The sequence below is a fragment of the Scardinius erythrophthalmus genome (assembly GCF_964197995.2).
Source record: "Scardinius erythrophthalmus genome assembly, chromosome: 14".
NCBI lineage: Eukaryota > Metazoa > Chordata > Actinopteri > Cypriniformes > Leuciscidae > Scardinius > Scardinius erythrophthalmus.
Window position 1 is genome coordinate 27,698,357 of NC_138234.1, and position 25,012 is coordinate 27,723,368.

At 42.0% G+C, this 25,012-nt stretch overlaps 2 protein-coding genes across 2 annotated transcripts in view; both read right to left on the minus strand.

The window, feature by feature from the left end:
- Nucleotides 1–25,012, minus strand: part of LOC308702321 (V-set domain-containing T-cell activation inhibitor 1-like) — a 460,835-nt gene that overhangs the window by 24,908 nt on the left and 410,915 nt on the right. The gene's annotated exons all lie outside the window — the stretch shown is intronic.
- Nucleotides 9,941–14,922, minus strand: LOC308702644 (CD276 antigen homolog). Its single transcript, XM_081385654.1, has 4 exons — nucleotides 14,788–14,922; nucleotides 13,511–13,551; nucleotides 13,111–13,437; nucleotides 9,941–10,977 (listed from the first exon to the last, which is right to left on the minus strand). The coding sequence occupies exons 1-4, from the start codon at nucleotides 14,796–14,798 to the stop codon at nucleotides 10,754–10,756; spliced, it is 603 nt and encodes a 200-aa protein (XP_081241780.1). The 5' UTR covers nucleotides 14,799–14,922; the 3' UTR covers nucleotides 9,941–10,753.

Sequence of the window (25,012 nt, forward strand, 5' to 3'; positions counted from 1 at the left end):
GGATCAAGAGGCCCTCATTGTATGTTTCCAGAACGGCCTCTCAGAGGCCATCCAGATGAGCTTGCTACCAGAGATCCTGTTGGTATTCTTGAGACTCTAATTGAGGTGGCAATCCGCTTGCAATAGACTTATAGAGAGAGAATGGGCCCGTAAGTCTTCCATCCCCATGCCTGTACACCTCACAACTCAAGTTTCCCAAGAAACCCCAGAGCCCACGCAGTTGGGAAGTACCAGATTGTCACCCACTGAACATGATCGGCACATGAAACAGGGCCGCTGCCTTTACTGTGGCCAGTCTGGACATTTCAGAGTCTCCTGTCCTGAGTTTTTGGGAAAAGCTTTGTCCTGTGCAGAGGTCTGTGATGGGAGTTACCCAAATCTCTCCTCTAAACAACACTGGCCTACTCCTTCTGGTCTCACTCTCCTGGGGCAATGAAAGACATTCTCTGCAGGCTTGGGTGGATTCCGGTGCAGCTGGAAATTTTACGGACATTTCTTGGCCAGGAAGTTGAGCCTTCCCTCTGAGTCCCTTTCATCTACCCTGGTTGTTACTGCCCTGAATGGGTGACCTCTGGGCCATGGAGAAATAAAACAAAGTTTTTTGGGGTTTGCGGATTTCTATCACAAGTTTGTGTGGAACTTTACCTCAGTAACAGCCCCTCTCTCAGCCCTCACTAAAGGGAAAGGCTCTAAATTTCTGTGGAGTTCTGAGGCTTTCAAGGAACTGAAGCGCCGTTTCACCTCTGCTCCTATTCTGACTCTCCCTGATCCTGAGAAGCCATTTGCGGTTGAGGTGGATGCCTCGGATATGGGAGTAAGAGCCATTCTCTCACAGTGAGGAGTGGACAACAAGCTTAATCCTTGTGCCTTCCTGTCACATTGATTAACACCTGCTGAGAGAAAGTGTGACATGGGGGATCAAGAACTGTTGGCGGTCAAGCTTGCATTAGAAGAGTGGAGGCACTGGCTTGAGGCGGTACAACACCAGTTCCTAGTCTTCACGGATTACAAGTATTTGGAGTACATCCAACAGGCTAAGCGGCTCAAACCTCACCAGTTTTTTAACCATTTCCAGTTGACATTGTCCTATCGACCGGGATCCAAGAATTTGAAACCGGACTGCCTGTCTCGAGCTCCATCTGCTGTACGCTTTGTTTGACACTACCACCTAACCTGGAGGAAGGCTAGGCTCAAGTGCCAGGCCAATCGTCTTCACCGAGCTGCTCCTGCCTTGCATCCTGGCCTGGTCTGCTTTTTCATGTATGATATACGAATCTGAATTTAAAAAATTTAACATTATGACATGGTCATAGAATTTGTGTTAGCTTAGTTTTATTACAAAGGGAAACAAACCTGATCCCTATTGCAAACTTTGAAAGGCAAATTCTTGACAAAAGCAGGCTATATGTTTCTTTTCTCTTTTTTTTTTTTTTTTTTTTGCTTTATCTCTTTCAGGGTACATTTACATGACATTGATGTACTAAAAATGGAAACTTTATTTTTTTTTTGACAATGGTGTCAAAACGGTCCCCGTTCACACAGATCCGTGAAAATTACAAAAAAACCTGTATTCATGCCAGGCCAGTAGATGGCGATGTCACTTTTTAAGAAACACTAGATGCCCATAGACTGAACACGTAATACACATGCGCATGACGTCACCGTTTTGACAAATTTGCGTTTTTGTAATTTACACAGAGACGATAATGGTATCGTTTTCAAAAAATTGACTTTGAAACCCGTTTTCAAAAGTTTCCGTTTTTCAGGCCCCTAAAACACAGCTGTCATGTAAATGAACGGTTTTTAGTTGAAAACCGTGTTGTGTAAATGGCCCCTCAGTTTATCTAAAGGTTTTAATATACATTTACACAACAATAATGCACTAAAAAATGTTTTTCCTTTGCATTTTTCACGTACAGACGCACCATTGCCAAAACGATCCCCGTTCACACGGATCTGTGGAAACTAATAAAACGTTTCGGTTACTCACGTAACCTCTGTTCTCTCTAGAAGAGGGAACGAGTATTGCGTAGTTGCTTACGCTACGGGAAAGCCTTTCTTTCTCGAGATACTGAAGCCAAAAATTATCCTTAATTTTTATAATCTTGTCAACGCAGTGCGGCAGCCTGCAGACCTAGGGCAAGCTTACTAGCGTGCCCATTGGCTGCCCTGCGGCAACTGCAGCAGCCTACCGCTGAGCCCTTGGCGTGACGTCACGACCAATGAGCGCGCTTGGCGCGCTTAATGCGTCACAGCCCGCGAAAAGGGGTGTGGCTTAGCGTATATAAACAGGGCTCGGAGGCTGCTTCTCTGGTTTCTGTCGCATGAAGCGAAATGAGCTCGTGGTGCGAGCACGGCGGGCTACGCAATACTCGTTCCCTCTTCTAGAGAGAACAGAGGTTACGTGAGTAACCGAAACGTTCTCTTACGAGAGGTTCTCTCGTATTGCGTAGTTGCTTACGCTACGGGAACGCCCTTGTCAACGCCGTGCGCGCCCAGCATCCACTGAATGAGTCCCAGGGAGAGCCCGGGGAACGTGATAGCAGAGAGCCGGGCGGCCCGAAGAGGGCTAGCGCCGTACATAAGCACACACTAGGGGGTTAGGAGCGGCACGGCCGGTCCGAACTGACAATTCCCTGCATAGTGCAGCTCAACCAGTAGAGCTAAATCACACAACGTAGCCCGCGCACAGATAGTGGGCTGGCATACGCGAGACTTAGACTGATACCACTTTCGCCTGCAAGGCGGGAACATCCAGGTTGTAAAACCTAACAAATGTGGAGGGGGAGGCCCAGCCTGCCGCTGCACAAATGTCATGAAGGGAATCCCGCTGGACCACGCCCACGACGAGGCCATGCCTCTGGTGGAGTGAGCTTGAATGCCCAATGGGCACTGCAGGTCTTTAGACGCATAAGCAGCAGCAATAGCGTCCACTATCCATCTGGACAGGCTGTGTTTCGAGGCGGCAAGACCCTTGGTGCGCCCGCCAAACGAAACAAAGAGCTGTTCCATCACTCGTTTGACTGAAGACAGTGCTATCAGAAAAACGGTTTTGAGCGTGAGGTATTTCATATCCACAGTTTCCAAGGGTTCGAAGGGATGCGCTTTCAGGGCCTCCAAGACCAGTGAAAGATCCCACATAGGAACCGAGGGGGGTCGCGGGGGGTTCATCCTCCTGGCTCCTCTAAGGAAGCGGATGACGAACTCGTTCCTTCCTAATGCGCGGCCCAGCTCTGAACAGAGAGCACTGAAATGGCCGTGACATAGACTTTGAGCGTGGAGGGGGACCTGCCCGCGTCCAATAACTCTTGAAGGAAACACAGTACTCGCGATACCCCACATGTCTGTGGATCGAGCCCCTTAGCAGTGCACCATCTGTTAAACACTGACCATTTCGACATGTAGAGCCGCCTCGTAGAGGGGGCTCTAGATTGTATGATCGTGTTCATGACCCCATCTGGCAGATCAGCGTGTAATCGTTGAGGCTCCACGCATGCAGAGACAGCGCTCTGGATGGGGATGCCACATCGAGCCGCGGGCTTGAGAGAAAAGGTCTCTCTTCACCGGTATCGGCCAGGGGGCTGAGTCTGCCAGCTGTATTAGATCCGGGAACCAAGCTTGGTTCTCCCAGTATGGGGCTAAGAGGAGCACTGTGTGGCGCGCTTCCCTGATTCTCTTGATGACCTGAGGCAGCAGAGAGACCGGGGGAAAGCATACAGCGGGCCGCTGGGCCGGGTCTGGGCCAGCGCGTCCTCGTTCTTCGAGAAGAACTCTGGGCAATGAGCGTTGTCTTTTGACGCAAAAAGGTCGACTTTCGCTTTGCCGAAACGGCGCCACAGTGACTGGACTGTTTGGGGGTGTTGAGACCACTCCCCAGGGGGAACGCTGTCCCTGGACAGTCTGTCGGGGCCCTCGTTCAGGTGGCCAGGCACATGCGTGGCTCTCAGCGAGCGCAGAGAGTGCTGAGCCCACACGAGGAGGCGTTCCGCCAGGGTGCAGAGCGTCTGATCTGACACCGCCCTGGCGATTCACACAGGCCACTACCGATGTATTGTCCGTGCGGACTAGAACATGGTGACCGTGGAGGAATGGGAGGAAGTGTTTGAGCGCTTTCTCGACCGCGAGCATCTCTAGACAGTTTATGTGTAGGAGATTCTCCTGGTCTGACCAGCGGCCATAGACCGGTCTGCCTTCGAAGAGCGCTCCCCAACCTAGGTTGGAAGCGTCTGTCGAGACAACTTTCCGGTGTGAAATCACTCCCATAGTCACTCCTGTGTGATACCATTCGGCTGCCAGCCAGGGCTGCAGGGCTGAAATGCAGCTCTGATTCACTCTGACTCGCAAGCCGCCGGCCGCCCAGGCTCGGTGGGGCACGCGCGCTTTCAGCCAGCGTTGAAGCGGGCGCATGCGCAGTAAGCCCAGCTGGAGCGCTGCTGCAGCTGAGGCAATATGCCCCAGGATACGCTGGAATGTCCTCAGCGGAACCCGGCTGCCTATTTGGAGGGATGCGGCGAGGAGGCGGATGCGGCGCGCGCGCTGCTCCGACAGTCTGGCCGTCATAGCCACCGAGTCCAGTTCTATTCCAAGAAGGAAATTGACTGACGGGGCGATAGCGAGCTCTTGGTCCAGTGACCGAGAGACCCAGATCCTCCAGATGGCTGAGAAGCGCTGTTCTGTGAGACACAAGTTCCGTCTCTGACAGAGCTAGAATAAGCCAATCGTCCAGATAATTCAGTATTCGCATTCCCTGTTTTCTCAGGGGAGCGAGAGCCGTGTCCGTGCATTTCGTAATGTACGGGGTGCCAAAGACAGGCCGAAGGGCAGGATTGTGTACTGATATACTCGACCGTTGAAGGCGAATCTCAAGAATGGCCTGTGACGGGGAGTTATCTGGATCTGAAAATATGCGTCTTTTAGATCGAGAGAGATAAACCAGTCTCCTGGGCGAATCTGCGCAAGGATTTTTCTGGTTGTGATCATTTTGAACGGCCGTCTCATGAGGGCTTTGTTCAGATGTCTCAGATCTAAAATAGGTCTTAACGCTCCGTCCTTCTTGGGTACGAGGAAGTAGCGGCTGTAAAGGCTCGACTCGCTTAGAGAAGGATGAACCTGTTCTATAGCCCTTTTGCGCAGTAGCTTCGCTATTTCAGCTTGAAGCAGGTGCGCAGCTTCTGAACTCACTTTCGTCTCCGTCTGTGCTAGACAGCGCGGAGGGCGACGAGCGAATTGAAGCGAATAGCCGTGTTTTATAGTACTCAGCACCCATTCTGACGCGCCCTGAATAGCTTCCCATGCTTCCGCATGCATAGCTAGGGGTCGAATGGTCTCTGGGTTCAGATCGCCGCGCTGCGCGGGATTGGGGAACCTGTATCAGAGAGGATGGAGCGGCGTGCGCGCCGCTGGTGCTCGAACACGGGGGCTGGTAAACAGTATTGGCCGGCTGTACAGCGTTCGGTAGCTCGGTCCCAGAGGATGGAGCGCGATTTGCTGACAAACACCCCTGGCGCGAAAGCGGCGTGGGGATTGTAATGTCTAAAAGTGAGTGCGCGTGCACCTGAGCGGGCGCAGAGTTACACTTATGACACGGCCAGAGTTTGGGAGCTTAGAGGGTGTGCGACCCGAGGTAACTGAATGGCAGAGCGAGCAGCGGGTAGGTGTGAGCACAAAGTTGTGGGCACATTTACTACACTTAGTACTCGAGCGGCTTGTGTCCGCTTTATGAGAGAGCGCTCTATGCGCGTTACCATGGGGACCATGTTTGTGTGAAGCAGTGAGCACATGGGAGTGGGCACATTTTCTACACTTATGACACCTTTGGCCAGAGCCGGAATGTTTGTGAGCTTTAGAGGATCTGCAACCCGGGGTAACTGTGTGATAGAGCGGGCAGCAGCTAGGTGTGAGCACAGAGTTGTGGGCACATTTACTACACTTAGTACTCAGGCGGCATGTGTCCGCTTTATGAGAGTGCGCTCTGTGAGCGTTACCGGGGAGACCGTGTTTTGTGTGTAGCAGTGAGCACATGGGAGTGGGCACATTTTCTACACTTGTAACACCATCGGCGTTATAGAGCAAATGCTTTGATGGCTCATATGTTTAGACGCTCATAAATACTCAAGCACCATCCTGTGAGATGCGGGTTCGCTTTCTGTATGTAAGAAAGCTGGCCGCGAGCTCGGAGAAGCCAGCAGAAAAAATATTTTCTGCCGCCAGAGCCGGATTTGAACACGGTTCTCCAGTGCAGAAGCGTAATATTCTGCCACTGAGCCACAGGGGCACACATGAGCTTCCAGTTGGTGCGAGCATATGACCGAGCGTCGTGTTTCGGCGTTTGTTTGCAGGCGCGCGTGTATTAAAACAGGCCCGTTTACTGCAGCATTAGTATTTCCAGCCGCCTAAACTTAGAGGGGACTGAGAAATATGTATCCCGTGAGATGCGGGTTTGCTTTCTGTATGTAAGAAAGCTGGCCGCGAGCTCGGAGAAGCAAGCAGAAAAACGTTTTTCTGCTGCCAGAGCCGGATTCGAACACAGGTCTCTGGTGCGGAAGCCTAATGTTCTGCCACTGAGCCACAGGGGCACACATGAGCTTCCGGTCAGTGCGAGCATATGACCGAGCGTCGTGTTTCGTTTCCGCGTTTGTTTGCAGGCGCGCGTGTATTAAAACAGGCCCGTTTACTGCAGTATTAGTATTTCCAGCCGCCTGAACTTAGAGGGGACTGAGAAATATGTATCCCGTGAGATGCGGGTTTGCTTTCTGTATGTAAGAAAGCTGGCCGCGAGCTCGGAGAAGCAAGCAGAAAAACGTTTTTCTGCTGCCAGAGCCGGATTCGAACACGGGTCTCTGGTGCGGAAGCCTAATGTTCTGCCACTGAGCCACAGGGGCACACATGAGCTTCCGGTCAGTGCGAGCATATGACCGAGCATCGTGTTTCGTCTCGGCGTTTGTTTGCAGGCGCGCGTGTATTAAAACAGGCCCGTTTACTGCAGTATTAGTATTTCCAGCCGCCTGAACTTAGAGGGGACTGAGAAATATGTATCCCGTGAGATGCGGGTTTGCTTTCTGTATGTAAGAAAGCTGGCCGCGAGCTCGAGAGAAGCAAGCAGAAAAAGTTTTTCTGCTGCCAGAGCCGGATTCGAACACGGGTCTCTGGTGCGGAAGCCTAATGTTCTGCCACTGAGCCACAGGGGCACACATGAGCTTCCAGTCAGTGCGAGCATATGACCGAGCGTTTGTTTGCAGGCGTGCGTGTATTAAAACAGGCTCGTTTACTGCAGTAATAGTATTTCCAGCCGCCTGAACTTAGAGGGGACTGAGAAATATGCGAGGATTGGAGGAAGTCCGGCCTAAGCGGGACGAAAACACTCTCTCTTCCTCCTTTCGCCGGTGCTCGTGACGTCCGCTCTGATATCCCTTGAGAACGGCGCAGTTGCGCGGCTCCAACAAAGGGAGAGAGAGCGGGAAGATGTCATTATGTGCTGTGACATCGTTTGTTTGCAGGCGTGCGTGTATAACAGGCTCGTTTACTGCAATATAGATATTTCTAGTCGCCTGAACTAGGAGGGGACTGAGAAATGTGTGAGAAACGGAGGTGACCGGAGAGTGACGCGCGCGACCGAGACGCGGGGTAGCTTTCTTATAACGTAAAGGAAGCCAGCCCGTGACCGTCTACTTCTGACATCCCTTGTGAGCGGCGCCTTGCGCGGCTCGAACAGAGGGGGAGAGGGCGTGCGTCATCCGGGGGGGGGGTAGCTTCCTTGTAACGTAAAGGAAGCTATAGCCCGTGACCGTCCGTTCTGACATCCTTTGTGAGCGGCGCCGTTTGCGCGGTTTGACAGAGGGGAGTAACCAGCTGGTCTGCTTCATCCCCTGAGGCGACGGCAGTGCGGGCAGAGGCCGGCCGCTGCGCGTCGGTGAAGGGCGGGGGAGAAGGAGAGAGCGAGGCTCGCGGGAGGGGCTCCGGCGAGCACTCAGCTATAACCACCGGCTCGGAAGGCCTTTGAGAGCGGCGTTTTTTCTTACGCGGCCCGGAAGAGGCAGCCGGAGAAGGTGGAGGATCGTGAAACATGGCGAGTCGAGCCCGCAGGGTCGACATCGGCAAGTCCTCACACTGTTCGCAGCCGCCCGTGAAGGGCGCGGGCTGCGTGGTCGAAACCCAGGCAGAGAGCGCAGATCACGTGGCGGTCTCCGTCGCTGAGCGCGGCTCTGCACGAGCCACAGGATGAGCGAGGCATTTGCAACAACGCCTCGCGCTCTTTTAGATGCAAAGTGTGTCGCGGGGCGAACACACAAACACATACAACACAGAGCAGTAAAAGGATATATTCGCCGGATAGCGAAGCAGGCAGGGAAAGCTGAAGGCGGCGAAGGCGGCCGGCGTCCTCAGGCTGAGATCCTCGGCGTGCTGGTCGCTTGATTCGACGGCGGCTTCCTCAGAGAGCAGCGATGCGTAGAGCTTCGCTGAAAAGACAGAAATCAGAGAAGCAGCCTCCGAGCCCTGTTTATATACGCTAAGCCACACCCCTTTTCGCGGGCTGTGACGCATTAAGCGCGCCAAGCGCGCTCATTGGTCGTGACGTCACGCCAAGGGCTCAGCGGTAGGCTGCTGCAGTTGCCTCAGGGCAGCCAATGGGCACGCTAGTAAGCTTGCCCTAGGTCTGCAGGCTGCCGCACTGCGTTGACAAGATTATAAAAATTAAGGATAATTTTTGGCTTCAGTATCTCGAGAAAGAAAGGCTTTCCCGTAGCGTAAGCAACTACGCAATACGAGAGAACCTCTCGTAAGAGAACCTTTATTATTCATGCAAGGCCAGTAGATGGCGATGTGACTTTATAAAGAAAAACTTCTCTCACTCATGATGAAAAAATGTTTTAGTTGAAAATGGTGTTGTGCAAACTGCCCGAGTATGTGGAAGCACTGCATTCTTTTCCTGCTTAAAGTGACAAACTGTAAGTCAAAACACAACAGGAATGTGTGAGACATAATTCAGAAAATAATCATTTAAATAACTTTAGTAAAACAGTGTTCAAATAGTTTCTGCCTCACTATTTAATTCTTGTTAACAATTTTCACTTATTTATAAACATTAGGCTTCAAGATTTATATTATATTATTATAAAAGCATTGCTAGCTGCAAATCACAAATAACATACTGCTCTGGTCCATTGACCCGATCATCTGGTTTTATTGACTGTAATCAAACTCTCCTTCCATCAAAGTCCCTTTAAGACTACACACACACACACACACACATATATGTATAATATGTATATTTTTTGTGTGTGTGTCTTTCAATTACATTGTCAGAGAAAATTACTTTGCAGTCTGTTAAGGATGAAAACAAGAGAATGAGTTCAGATAGGAAAAACATAAAAATAATTATCACAATAAAGGTAATTTCTTGTAAAAGTCAACTATTCATGAATTCATTCAGTAAAGAGCAACTACTGTTTTTCTGTTCTATCAACTACTTCCAGTGCTCTTTAACAACATTTGAAAGGCAAACGAATGCTAAGTTCACTCTCTTTCGGTTTCGCTGCAGGTCAGGAAGGCTAAAACTGGAAGCTCCTGTTATGCGTTTTCAGTAATAATAAACTGAAGTCATGACGACAGGGTGTTTGAGACATAATTCAGGGAAGTGTTTCACTTGAGGAGCAGAATGGATTTGTCAATGAAAGGAAGCTTATCACACTCGCGTAAGTTTGATTACATTTATTTATTTCATTCATTGCTGTTCATTTCAACTACAGCAAAAAAAAAAAAAAAAAAAAAAAAAATTAAAACCAAGAATATTATTTTCATTCTTTAAAGAACATACGAACACCAACATAAATAAAAAAATAGCTGAACAAGCCAGGGGAGAGTTTCAGCTTTAGAATGCAAACTTTTACTCTTGAGAAACAAGATTATTCCATAATAATAAAATACATGTACTCTTATTCTTAGAAATGACAACTGAAAGGTTACTTTATTCTTCACTGCGATGATTTTGGTGTCAGAAACAAGACAAGTTGGTCTTATTTAAATAATAATAATAAAAAGTGTCTGAAATGTAAAAGTGTCTTTGCTTTGATGAAATTGGACCAACATCAAAATTCTTCCATGGCAAGAAAAATAAATTAATAAAAATAATATTCAAAAAATAATAATAAAAAAATAATGAAGTAAAGCTCTCATCTGAAATCAAAAACATCCAACATTATTCTCATATTATTAAGGGACCTCTTATAGCATCTTTTACATTCTCATAAGACACTAAAAACTAAGGCTTACAGTATGTAATTGTTATTAAGACATCAGGACATTTGTGAGCAACATAAGTCAACTTAAATAAGTGCAGCAGGGGGTAAAACTTTTTTTTTTTTAAAGTAAAGTAATTTTTTAAAGTAAAAAATAAAACTTTCCACAGGAAATCTGTTAATTAACAGTCTTATGTGCATGTGTATTACAAAAACTCAATCTGATATTACACACAGATGTTTTCAAAGTTTGTTTAAATATATATGAAAAATCAGATTTAATAAATGTTTTAATTTCAACATGCATAATATAATTTATAACAAATACATTTAATATTGCCCACAAAACATGAAGTACACTTGTTCAGAATTAAGGCAGTGTATAAAGTGTATAAGGCAATAATGTAACAGCTCAAAACAGAGTCACAAGCACCAGAAAGACCCCGTGACAGCTGTAAAATACAGTGAAAATGAGAAATGTGAAAATGTAAACTTTTAGGCCTGAAATGTAATTTGAGTCACTGTGGTTTGTCTTCAGTCCTGACAGAAGAGAATGAGAGAGCTTGCTTTTTTTTTCTATAGCAAAAATAAATTAAACAGCCAATTATAGACAGTATACTTATTGTTAGTACAATTAATAGAATGGTAAGCCAGTTCAATGATGTCTCCGCACTGTCTGATCCAGTTTCATCTTTAGGGTTTTCTTGTTCAGTGGATGTACTTTCTTTTCCTGCTGTTGATTCTGAAAAAAAAAAAAAAAAAAAAGTTTAAATTTTCAAATTAAGAGCCTATATCAAGTGTTATTCTTTTGGCCGTCTGTCGGAAGCTAGTTATTTTAGTCGATAAAGTTTTAAATATGGATATTTTTCATACACGATTGCATTGCTTCGCTTCAGAAGGCCTTTTATTAACCCCCCGTAACCGATGCACTTTTATGATGGAGAGATGCACTTTTATGATGGAGAGATGCACTTTTATGATGGAGAGATGCACTTTTATGATGGAGAGATGCACTTTTATGATGGAGAGATGCACTTTTATGATGGAGAGATGCACTTTTATGATGGAGAGATGCACTTTTATGGACTTCAAAACAGAAACGGCCATTCACTGCCATTATAAAGCTTGGAAGAGCCAGGACATTTTTTAATATAGCTCAGATTGTATTTGTCTGAAAGAAGAATGTCATATACACCTAGGATGACTTGAGGGTGAGTAAATCATGGGCTAATTTTCATTTTTGGGTGAACTATCCCTTGTACTCTAAAGCCTGCACAAACTTTACCTGATTGGTTACAAGGTCGTTTGCGACGTCAGAAAAACTGACGATTTAAAACGGCGTTTTTGAGACTGTCTTTGGTTCACTGCAGTTTTAAGGAGAAAATACTCAGCAATGGTGTTGACTTATGGATTTGCACATGGTTTGTCTTAAAGCATATTAAAAACTTCACATATAAACAACATTAAAAACTTGATTTCACCACAGGGGGACTTTTAGTCTCAGCCTCAGACGTTATGCCCACGGACCGTTGGCTGAACGACTGATGCATATGGCACACTTTTCTGGAAACACTTCAGGTGTTTCGAAGTCGCGATCTGATTGGTTGAATTCTACAGGATGTCCGGGAGATGTGTGCATGTCGTGTTCTTTAATGGTCCCCCTGGAAACAAATGCCGTGACGCCAAAACCCCCCGTGAAAGAAGAAAGCCGTTGTGTTTACAACTGTGACAATGAGCTCTTACCAGGATCGACTAAATGCTGGATTTTCAAAAGTATGTGAAGTTTGTGGCGCCATTGTTGCAGTAGGCTAAACTTGCACAACGCTGCAAGAATTAATTGCAAGAATTGAATTAATCATTTATTAGATGCACGCTGGTCTGTTATTGTAGGGACATCATTGTTAAAATTTTACACCCCTAAACATGACGCGGAACAAAACAAACTGTGATAGGTTGCGTTACATGTTAGTCAAACGTTCTCTTGGGCAGTCCTTGGCCAAGAGAAGCTGAGATAGAGCCCAGACCTTCTGCTGTCAGTATGAAGGTCAGGCTATGCGAGACTAGGGGACCTTTAAACTTTGTCGGCTGAAGACCCAAGTTTGGTTTGAAGATGAAAAACGTATGAAGCACAATGTTCTTTCGCCATTTCCGATTTCTGACACACACTCACAGCGTTCGGTCTTGCGGTTTTGAGAGCTTATTTCGTCCAGTAGATCAAAAGATCTGAAAAAGGCCATACATTTACCACCCCATAGACCCTCCCCTAAAGAAATCAGGACAGAAGTGGTTGGAAGTGGTTGAAAGTAGACAAAAGAGACGGATTAAAACGCCAGGTGTAAACGTTAATCTGTTTAGTATTAATACCAGGTGTACACAGCCTAATTCATAATCAATCACCTTTTTTACTCTAAATTTAGTCATAAAATTGTCATTTTCACTTTAAAAAAATGGCCCAGATCACTAGCAGTTCACTCAAGGTAAAACTTAATTAGTTGAGTAATAAGTGATGCATGTTAGGAGTAGGACTATATTCAGAGTAAAAAATACCATTTATTTTGTCTTAGACTCTGGATAATGTTGTGATTAATAATTAAATGGTAATTCTTTATTTCGTCATGGTTAGTTATTATTGAGGCTAATCTCATTCAGTAATTATTGAATAGCCTACCTAATAAAGAAGTATCTCAGTCCTAAATGTGCTATTACTTACTGATTATTTAAGCTTGTTTTCATATTAGTTAATAGTAGTATCTGAAGTGTTAATGTAGAATTACTCATTAGTCCTGCATTACTTCCAGCATAGTTTCCTATTAATGACAGACCATTATTCTAAAGTGTTACAAACTTCATACATGAATCAAGCATTTTTACACACCGTTGATGATCAGCAGTACAGTACGATGTTCAGATGAGTGTTTGATGAAGCAGCTGTATTTTCCTCCATCAGTTCGAGTGAGATCTGTGAGTTTGATGGAGAAGTTTCCTTTCAGATACTCATGTGGGAAAGTTTCAGTTCTGTTCTTGTACCGAGGGTCCTGTAACTGTAGTGAAACTTCACCCTCGACTATATCACACACATTCTTGCTGCCATTGTGTCTCCAGCTCACATCAGTGTCTTGAGGTTTCAGACCATGTTCAGTGGAAGAACACGGCAGGAGAACAGAACCACCAATAACAGCCTCTTCTGTTTCCTGCAGAGTCACTGAAACAACACAAACTGTCAAACACTCAGTCTGTGTGAATTTATCTTTCTGATGTGTCGTTCTGATGCTTACCTTTGTTTATCAGCACCGCAAACACACAGATGAAGCCACAACTGCAGAAACAGAATAAAACAAGTTCCTTTAATTACTTTAATCTCAACCAGTACAGCATGATATTTAGCAACATACATGTTTAAGATGAGCAAGTTCTGCACAGAACCAATCACCATCACAGTGAGGTATGTGCCGCTTAGAAATGCTGTCCGACTTCTTGTGATGTCATGCTAACAAGTGCTAAACACTAACAGCCAGTCAGACGGATGGGCAAACTAAAAGCATGATGACTTGTTTTTTGGAGCGAGGGCAGGAGATCCTGTCAATCCACATGAGATCGACCAATAGCAAACCCCAATGATCCTATCTATTAGCGATAAAAAAAAATCAAGTCCCGTCATACTTATTTTCTTGTTTGAGAAGCAGTTTCTGTTTTATGGCCATTCAAAAACAAAACAAAAAAAACCCCACCTAATCTTTAAGACCACCTAAACGAAAATGTCCCGAATTTGAGGGAACACATCATTCAATATTATTTTTAGGTTTAAATATTATGGAGACCATACATATTATAAAAACTAAAACTGACTGCAATTAATTTGTTTTACTAAAAGTAACAAGACAAAACTAAGCAAATAAAAGTCGTATCGTTCATTCTAATCAGAGTTTTTGTAATAACACAATAACTGACCACGAACACAATAAACTGAGTTAGTACACTACATTTTGTGAATTTCTTGGTTTTCATTTCGGTGATTTGACCGGGAGTCGCACCAACACTAAATTCTCATTGGACAAAAGTACAGCCTTTCATGTATTTTAAAATCATGAACAAGGAGAGACTGTTTGTGTAACTTTAAAATTAGATGTTAACTTATAGGCTATAAGTGTAATTCAGATGAATTTGCCACCATCATCTTTAACCAAAGTACCCTACTGGTGAAAACTTAGGCTAAATTATTTTCAAATAAAGCTACATGATGTATCGGGAAACAATATTGAAATAAAAAAAAATGCTAACTGCTAATGACTGCGGCAAAATAATAGTTATAGACATTGTCCTGCAGATAACCCCGTTAATCATTAAACAAGCAATCCATGTTTAATGTATTAATAACGTACAAAGTTTTTTCCTGCTGATTCTATCTTAAATAAAGCAAATGAGGAACAAAACAAACCAGGCCAAATGTAAATACGAGCGCATTTACATCAAGACTTTTTTTACGAATTGCGGCATTTCCGGGACAGGATGCATTTTGTAAATACAGAATTTCATGTAAAAATCGCAAACATACCCGATGACCATGGTGCCCCGGTATAATTCATACAAATATTAATATTTCTGAAATACTACTCTTTTCGAAAACAGCTCTGGGAAATCGAGACCCCGATCGACCTCTTCTTCATGTCTAAATTTACTTCCGGGTTACAAACTAAAATGAATAGCGAGCGACGCCTGCAGCGCTGGAGTGTGGCGAAGATGCAAAATTGAAAAAAAAAAAAGGAAAGAAAAAGATTTTTGGTCTGTGAATTAAGTTACGCTACTTTTGCATCCTTTTTCAACAATGGCGAGAAAAATATAAAGAACGGCTGCTGTATTTTTGAGTGCTATGTTGAATTCCAATATTAAAGTCCAACTGAAATCAAAATTCACCCTATTTACTTTGTTAGCGCATATTACTAGTCTTGTGGTGAACAATTAATCCGTGCAAGTTAAAACACAGAAAAAAATTGTTTGCTGTGGTAATCTTTAATCAAAGTCTGAAAAGTTACTTCCGGTCTGGAATGGCGTCCCTTCTCTGATGACGTAGGTTTGAGGACATGGGTTGGGAAAAGCTTAACCACTCCCCTCAAACCGTCAGTCTGCTATGAGTGAGAGATGGAGAGGAGGAGCGCTAGAGTAAAACCCAGCCCTCTGTTCAATATTCCTTTTCACTGGGAAATACGTCACAACCAGGGGGGCATGGATTTCTATTATTTTGAAGGTACCCCCGGGCGCCGCCATTGGCTAGCGGACCCCCACCTGCTGTTAGCATCCCATTGACTCCCATTCATTTTGGCGTCACTTTGACAGCGAATTACTTCACATCTGAGGCGTTTAAAGACTCAATTTGTCCATTTTTTATTTCTAAAGAAACACGAAAATGTATAAAAGGCTTCATTACCTTGTATCTTACGTTATGGCCCCGTAGAAGCAATTTTTGTAAAAATAGGCTAACGATTGCGTCATAGCCATGCGACTCTCTGTCGCACAGTAGAAAATTACCGTATGGACAGGAGGAGAAGCTCGCGGGCAATCGGGAGGACGTGGAGGCAAAATGACAAAGTAATTAATCAAAACACCTACTAAAAGTTTCTCCTGCTTCTAGCTCATGGACACCTCCTACTCACACTCTCCATCTCTGCAAGATTCGGAAGGGAATGATTCAGATTGATCTTGGCACAGCTACTAGAAGACAGACGGGTTGTTCACGTCACATCTACGTCGTCAAGCTTAGTTTGAGTCTGCGCAGTACGCTCGACCCCCAGGAAGTAAGATTTTCTAATTGGCTTCACTTTGTCTCCGTTGAATCCAATGGGGTCGCTGTGTCCATTTCTTTTACTGTCTATGGTCACAACCCTGGAGAAAAGTCGTTTACAACTTCCGGTTCACGCGGACTTTAAGGCTAATTCAAAACCGTAGGCCTACACACAAATTGCATGCGCACAAAAAAAAAAAGTGTTTATTATGTAAAAATGAAAGATGGAAAGAAAAAAATGTCAATGTAAATTAGAAATAATGTTTCTTCCGCACTTTCGAAAGCGATGTGTCTGGAACTATACATGACTTGATTTTAAAACTGAAATTGCAGAACACCTGTCCCAACTTGGTGACGGTCAAGGTTGTTCCCCATTTGCCTCTTTAAAGTCTACCCATCTCACTCAGGTCACTACACTGTCAGAAAAAGGGCAGTGACGTGGCCAGTAGCATATTGCTTTCAATCAGAAAGCTTTCAAACCTCCACTGAGGCAAAGGGCAAGGGAATTTTGTCTTTATTATATTTTGGGGTGTAATTTTTTCATCCTGACATATGTCGGGATAACTATCAGCTCCATAGTTACCAAGCTCGTGAATCAGTAGGCTATATTGTGTGTACACGAATCCAGGCACTGGTGAGGACCGAAAAAAATACATTCTATATAGTTTGAATGTGTGTGTAGTATGAATGTAATCTGGACGTACAACATTCACCATGTTGTCATGTGACCTACCAGCGTTAGTAGCGTCACTTCACTGCTATTCACAAATCCTCTCCTGTGGCCTCATGGGACAGTAAAGTGTCCATCAAAAGCACACTTCAGAATCTCGCAGAACCTATTGCGTATATCATTTTTATTGAGTTGGCTTGGAGTTTCAGGAATGTGATGTAATTTCTGGTAAGGGAGCATATTTAGCATCAATGCTCCCTGGTTTTTGCGGTACATTGTCAGATTTTTTAGGGAGTGAACGTTACAGTTTACTGGAAGGATTTTGCGATTGAGAAGCCCTTAAAATGACAGACTCCCTCATCATTGCCCTGACTACTGAACTAGGGAGCAGATTGAGACGCACCTTTAGTTTTGTCATGGCCACGACTATTAACTTGTGGGTACATGTCATGATAATAGGTTGTGGCCAAGAGAATGACGAGACTATTATTTCGAGGTAACAATCTTTATGACATGGCCACACAATATTGGCTAGTCGTGGCCATGAGATCCTCTGCTGAAGAAACAACATCTTTATAGTGGCCACAACTTCTTATGATAAGGGAATGACAACAGTTTCTCGTTGCCACAAATTTAATGCGTAAACAAACCTGTGTAACCATAGCAACCTGGTATTATCAGAAATGGATTAGCATAAGGAAAGCGTTTTTTTTTTTTTTTTACTTTGAAACACACACAAACATTTACTATACACTTGACAAATGTTTTTCCTTTGCATCCTCCTCTCCTGAACCGTAATCAGTGTTGCCAGATCTCGCGAGACAAATAAGCAACCAGGTCTGTGAAAAAAAGCCCAAAACAAGCGACTTTTTTACGGAGCACCCCTAGGTTCCGAGAAGGGAAAAATAAATAAACTGTGTGCACGGTTTTTAAACTGTGGGCACAGATTGTCAATTTACATCCATGTGGACAGATTGGTAAACTGCGCAGTTTTGCAAAACTGACACACGGTAGCCTACAGTTTATTTTTATTTTTTTTTCTCCCCCCTGAGCTTCAGGACATTATATACACAGTAAACCTGATAATTAAAAATTAAACTAAAATTAAAATTTGCACACAAATAAATATCATCCTGAATTCACAAATTCTTTATTTATTATTGCAGGGACTGCAGAAGATCCCATTTTTAAATAACTATAACCCAGAAACAGGAGAAATTATTGATAATCTAGTGTGCAGCAATAAAGTGGCTCCTGCTCTGATCAACAAATGAGTGAGTTAGAAAAGACTTAAATAAATTAAACTGGTTTAAAAAACATTCCAGTCAAAACCATTTGAACAGGTGAGGATGAGGCTTGGTCTAAAACATTTTTCTTAAGACTCATAACACTTTAGCCTCATTATGAAGAATAACACCACCATTATATTTCTCTTTCTCCCAGTCTGTTATATTTCTTCCCGTATTTCGCCCACTTTGTCCCGGGCATTTTTGTTCCTCGAAAAACTCTCCTACAGTCCAGTCACCGTCAGTCGCGACTCACGCGTATTTTCCATAGGTATTTTCATTTAAACGTCACTCACTGATGTTTCCAAACCAGAAAAAAAAAACAGATTGCCCTTTTGCCTCTGATTGGTTAGTACTTGTTGCACTCTTCTGTATCATGGGGAAAGGGGAGGGATAGGGGGAACAGGCAAGACAAACTCCCACGTTTAAAAAACATATAGAAAAATTCTGCTTGACAACTTATTATGGAGCTGGGAACAAGCCCAAATAAGCAACTACACTTTAAAACAAGCCCAAAAAAACTGCGACCCGCGACTACCAATATTTGTAAGCGACTTTACAGAAAAACAAGCCCAAAGTCGCTTATAATAAGCGGACATGGCAACACTGACCGTAATGCATACTGCCTCCACCATCTTTGGCAAACAGAGAGCCCCATATTTTTTGATGTGGTTCAACAGGCCTCCTCTTCTTAGTTTGAATGCTCATCTCATCATCATCAATGGGGATCTTGTGAACCTGTTGACCTCGACCACCCTCTGCTTGAGCAATATTTCAACTATAACAGCAGCTTAAAGTCAAAATACTGCAGTTTCTCCTTAGCAGATCTGTTTGTCTGAACTGTATGCTATATTGTTTGTGGCAGCCAGGTCAAAGAAATGTAGGACCAAATGCATGGTTAACTTTCTTGTGTGGTTTGAAATCGGGTACAAGCTGATCAAGTCAAATCCACCTTTTTGTTGTAGCACAGTGGCGCATCTCTTTCGCTGACCGTCTCAGGATTTATATGGACACTGGAGCTCATCAGAACTGCCTTATTGGCCAGCCACTTTGTGGTTTCCACTCTCCCTGACGCACCCACCGCTAGCATAGCTTAGCATAAAGACTGCACTGTAAAAAATTTCTAGCCTCTCCAAGTCAAAATTTTCTAGTGACTGGTCACATCTAAATTTTTAAATTGGCCCAAGTGCAATTCTTGTTGCAATAGTCTGTTAACATTGGCTCAATGAGAAATGATTCGTCAGACTAATTGAAAAATTTAGATGTTATCAGTCACTAGAAATTTTTGATTTTTGAATTTTCTTTGAATTTTGTTTGCTTTTGCTCTGGGTTTGCATTGTGTTATCTGTAATACTTTGATCATATTTCTCTTTAGAAAAAGAAAGAAAGCTGCCTTATTCCCTTCTTTCATGACTGAAGGAAACAAGTGACATACAAGTTTGACTTTTCCCTTTCTCTAACTTTTCTGGCATTTTTATTGTCTGACAAGTTTTGTACTGTCATATTCTTGCCATTTGCACTGCATTATACTTATAACAGAATGTAATGTATAACATTATAAGATCTTGACACTGAGACAGGAACATTGTTTACTAAAGGACAATTGAGTCTTTATCACAAGTGTTATTTCATCATGTTGTGTTCACTGTTGTTAAATCCATTTTGAGATCTTTATGGATTATTTGATATTTCTTAAGATTAAAACTGCACTTCTGTCATATATTCCCTGTTTGTGGACTTTTATGTTATTTCCTGATGTGTGTTTTGCTTTATAGTTAGTTCTTCATGTTGATTAGTTCCCCAGGTGTTTCATGACAATATCCTTTAATGAAAAAACTGATTTATTAATTCCTAATTACACATCAGTCAAATGAATCTTTTGTGTGTTCATACAGTGTGCACAAGATCACATCTGCAACAAAGTGAATAGTATGTCTGACTCAATGAAGTCTGAAATCTATTATCTACAGAATATGATGTTGAACTTTATATTTTATATTAAATTTGGTGTTTGTCCTTTCAAAGCCATTCAGACACTTAATGCAAATCATAAGCTTTCTTTTAAACTGAAAAGGAAAAGCTCAGTCACAGCTCTTCCTCTGTATGAACTGAAGCCTCTGAGAATGACCCTAGATTCATGTGAAGCTGCTTTAACTGTTGAACATTCACAGCAATATAAACTTATCGAGAGTGAAGGTGTTTTACATGATGTCTAATGCTCTGATGTGAAATGTGTAGATCTAGATAGTATGAAGAACAGAAGCGATACAATGTACAACTACGGCAATGCTGCTGTTTCCACTTGAGGTTAAGAAAACTGTGAGAATTGAGATAAACATATAAAGGTATTGACACTTAGTTCAGTTTAACATCCACTCTAGACAAAGGTGAGAGAAACAACCAGTGGAACATATTTCTGGTTTTGGTTTAGAACCTCAGAGAGTTTTTCCACTCTGCAGCCGTGGGCCTTTTCTGTGCGCTGAATACAAAGATATATATTTAACAAATATATCAAATATATTTCTATATAACATATAAATGTCAAATAAAATGTACATATTACATGTTTTAAATCAGATTCTTACATTTTTTAATTCATGAGATTATTTTTAGATAACAAAAAAAATATTCTGTCAAAAGAAAATATTACACTTTTGACAAAAAGCATGAATACTACTACTACTACTACTACTAATAATAATAATAATTGGGCATTAGCCTTATCTACTAGTTAGCCATGCCAAGAAACCCAGGACAGAAAAGGTTTGTAATTGTACTTTGTCAAGATCAAGTGGAAATGCATCTGGCCAAAAACACACAAAGACTTCAATTATTGTTAAATACAAACACTTTTTACAGGTTAAATGCAAATGCAAACTGCATCAGCGCAATAACTAAAATTTTCATATGTATTAATAACTAAAGGACCATGTTTAATTAATCTTTTCCAAACCAATAATGGTAGAAATGTTCAAAAGCTTTTTTGTACTCAAAAAGGAATGTAATATATTTCTAAATAATTTTTATTTTAGCACCAGTCTCCAGCATCTGATATTACAATATAAAAATATTTATTCTTGACATTAAGTATATGAAGCACATGATATTTTAAGAACATGTTATCAAACACAGATGCTGTCGCTTGCTTAATATCATCACGTCAGTGAACTGAAAGAGCAACAAAGAAAACAATATTTTAACATTCAGCTTTTTATTAATATTAACAATAATCCAAACAAAAGGCATAGAGCAAGTTTTGTTTGAATAACAGCTCTGCAAGAATTCTTAACAATTATCGAAACTTATAATGAATTTTACTAAAACTATTAATGATGGTTTCACATATTTGACCTTATTGTGATGTTAGTCGGTTTGGGTCATGAGGCTGATATATAACTCGTGTCTGAAGATCAGGATCATATTTTTCCAACCGTTCTGTTTTTCCAACAGCAAAAACTAAAAATGAGACAAGGAATTCAGATTTAAATGGTATTAAATGGTAAAGATATATACTGTATATGAAGACACCTAAAAACCAAAATAGTAAAAATAAAAATAAATAAACTTTAGATGCCTGAGAAGAGCGTCATACTGATATTTTAAGACTATTTTTCATTTGCTTATTATGTTTTTAATTAAAGAATCTCTCACCGATCAGCACAATGAGCAGAAGCCCGTTCATCAGAGCAGATATGATGATAATAATCTGCCATTGTGTCTGATTCTGATCAATAAACTCCACCACTGTATGATTGTGACACTCAGTTAGTTGAGTTGATTCTGTAATGAAAGTGTTCAGAGTTACAGTAATAACCGACTGACTTTAATATTTATATAATTTTCATCTTTGTATGTGCAAAATTATGTTGTTCATGAGTGTGTAAAAATCCTGAAGTAGTGCATAACCAATGTAATTATTCACACTAATCATCAATATGACTTGATCAGTAGAGGAGTAAATGAACTCACCGGTGAAGTGCAGTCTGGTGCTGTTGCTGAGTTTTAGAGGTTCATCTGTGTTCATACAGTAATAAACTCCTAATTCATCAGCGGTCACATTATTAATAAACAGACGATGTTTAAACTGAACTGAATATTTCTTTCTGAATGTTTTATTTGTGTGAAAAGGGGATATTGGTGGTAGGAATGACCGTAGAATCACTGTTGGAGGATCTGGTGTTTTCAGTAAAATCCAATAAACCTCATTTTCATCAAGATCACAGTTTATGGTCACATTTGATCCCAAATCAGTGAGTTGATCTGAGACTGCAGCTCGGCAACAGATTAAAACATCTATAACATAAAAAATTAAATAAATAAACATGCATCAAATTCAGTTTTACCTAATTAAAACCTTTGTGAAATATAAAACGATGAATGAAGATTTATGATAAAACAATTTAGTTTAAGTTTAAGTTTGTAAAGTGCATGTAAATATATTGATATGCAAAACTCACAGAGCTGAAGCTGAATGATCTTCATGTTGTCGAGATAAAAACACTTCAGAATGATTCTGTTTCCCTCCACACAACATTAAGATGACTATACTGCAGCTCTGAAGAAAAGCAGGAAGACAAAAACCTTCCACATCAAGCAGAGGAAGTCTAAAACTCTGACCACAACACCTAATGCCCTCATTACCATCACCACTTTATTAATAAAAAAGCATTTTGTGCTTTTTATAACCACTGTTTTAATGAGGTATTTGAGCTTGTTTGATCTTGAACACATTAACTTGACGTGTGTTTCATTAAAGGTGCATTCATTAGTTTGCTTCTAATTTAAATCAAAATAAATTGTGAAGAGTCATCTGACATAAGATGAAGAATGTAAACGTAATTTTCTATTTAAAAAAAGTGTGTTGAAATGATGTGAACCGCTGTGTTTTACTATTCATCGGAGAGATCCTCAAAAAGTGCTGAATTGATGACATATTTTTGTTGGTCAACCCAGAAGTTCGCATCAGTCTGGTTCCCTCGACAAAAAGCCAAGGATTTTCCCATTGTCTTATTGCAGAAAAATAAGCTCTGTGACCAATTAAAGTTTATGTTTATGATAATCTTCAGAAATGAACACACCTTTCATGATAAAATCACCAGAAGTGAATAATAAATAGCTAAAGTTAAGCTATAAACATGTCTTAAATCAGTTTCAGTCTCATAATGCTCACTAACTATAAATGTTCTCTGTCAACTCTGGATTGTTTTGAGTAATGAACTCAGGAGATTGTGAGGTTTACAGTGAACAACCAAACACATGACACCAAGAGAGTTACAGCTGCCATCCAGTGGTGAGAGCAGAGATCTCCAGTGTGTGGATCGAGTGGAGAGTTACAGTTTTCAGCCTCTAGAGGGCAGTAGAGAACTGAAATGTCTACTTTACAGTTGTGCATTCATTAGAAATTAATCTATATTTAAAAAATGCATCTTATTGATCTTATTATGAACTATTCTTTCATCCATGTGTTTTATTTTTTGACATTTGACATTTTGCACTTGGTCATTTTTAACCTATTAAAATGTAGGCTTATATGCAGATATGCTTATAGTAGATATTACATAATAAAGGCTTCTGTAAATAAATACAATTTAAATTACCATATTTTCATTTAATATACATGTGTAAGTACATCCATGTGCATTTATATATAATGTATTGTTAATTTAATGAATACGACTCTTCATGTTTGAATGTGCTGAACAGAGTGATAAATGTTTAATATGAGAATAAATGCAATTTGGTTATATTATATGTGTATTTTATCTTATTTAACCATAATCATGATAATTTGCAATGTAACTGCTGCGTCTTCCACACATAAACCACACATGAGACTAATTAAACTCAATAATAATGCTGGGGCCTCAACTCCTTTTTACAGCATTTCATTTAGTCAGTCCTCTTGCAGTCCTGTGGAGAAGGGCTATGCTCACTGACAGCTGGGTACATTTCCCTCTCCACTTCATGTAAAGTAATGTATCGATGCTCCCTTATTTCCTATGATGTTTGCAATGCCCATCGGGCTGAACATGTACCGGGCGAGGACCAAGGTGGAGCCGTTGGAGTCGAAGGGGTGGAGAGACTGAGCACAGTGGATGGCTTGTAAGTTCGTAGCACAGGCTGGGTGACGGCTGACCAAGGTGGAGCCGGAGGGTCGAGGGAGTCTGGTGGAGCCGAGGGAGGGAGGAGCCAAGGCGAAGCCGACAGGTCGACAGGCCGAGTTGGAGTGACGGGACCAAAGATGATGAATAAATGTAAAAAGGATCAAAACAACACAAGGTTTATTAAATAACTGAGAATCAGGTAATCAAAACAACAAGCAAACTCCACGAAACAAACAATACTGAGGGACTGAAAACAAAAAGCATATATTCACAAGATAATGAATATAAAGACTAACAGCTGTGATGATTGAGTCAGTGTCCATAAAACAGATTAATGGCAAGAAATAAAGTCAAAGGAAACAGAAGATAAACAAAGTTCATGAAAGTGAAACTAAACATAACTGTGACACATAACACATTATCAATTTCTATTATTCAAATCAGTAAAAGGATTGTTAGGCTGCATAAACTGTCATCCGGAAACAGGAACACTTCCTATAACACACAATGTACTTGTTACATCGTTAAGAATGACATCAACGCTAAAATTAGTCTGTTTGTGACTCTCATCCTTATTCCGAGGTTACCGTAGTCAGCCTGATCCGGTCCATATCCAGATCAGATGGTGGACCTGCACCTAGACACGACCAAAACTCAGCCCTGAATGTCAGCAGAGACTGTGTTTACTAGTCAATCCCCTGTGAAGGCCTCATCGACAAGACAGCAATTGGCACAGATCTTTAGCAGAGACCACAAGAACCAGACAAGTCCTCCACACAGATCATATGGCCAGCTTCGGCTCCATTCCGGCGTGATGAATCCGATCTTCAAGCAAAAGGAACTGGATGAATATTTGAATGCTTCAGATTCTGATCTGACTTCTGACTCTGAATGCAGCCTGAATCATAATCACACCGTGTTCGTTCATTGACCAGAGGAGA

Coding starts and splice junctions, on each gene's coding strand:
- LOC308702644 (XM_081385654.1), bottom strand. Junction 13,438..13,510: donor TGCGGTGCTGATAAACAAAG/GTAAGCATCAGA, acceptor GTGTTGTTTCAG/TGACTCTGCAGGAAACAGAA. Junction 10,978..13,110: donor TGTACTGCTGATCATCAACG/GTGTGTAAAAAT, acceptor TTTTTTTTTCAG/AATCAACAGCAGGAAAAGAA.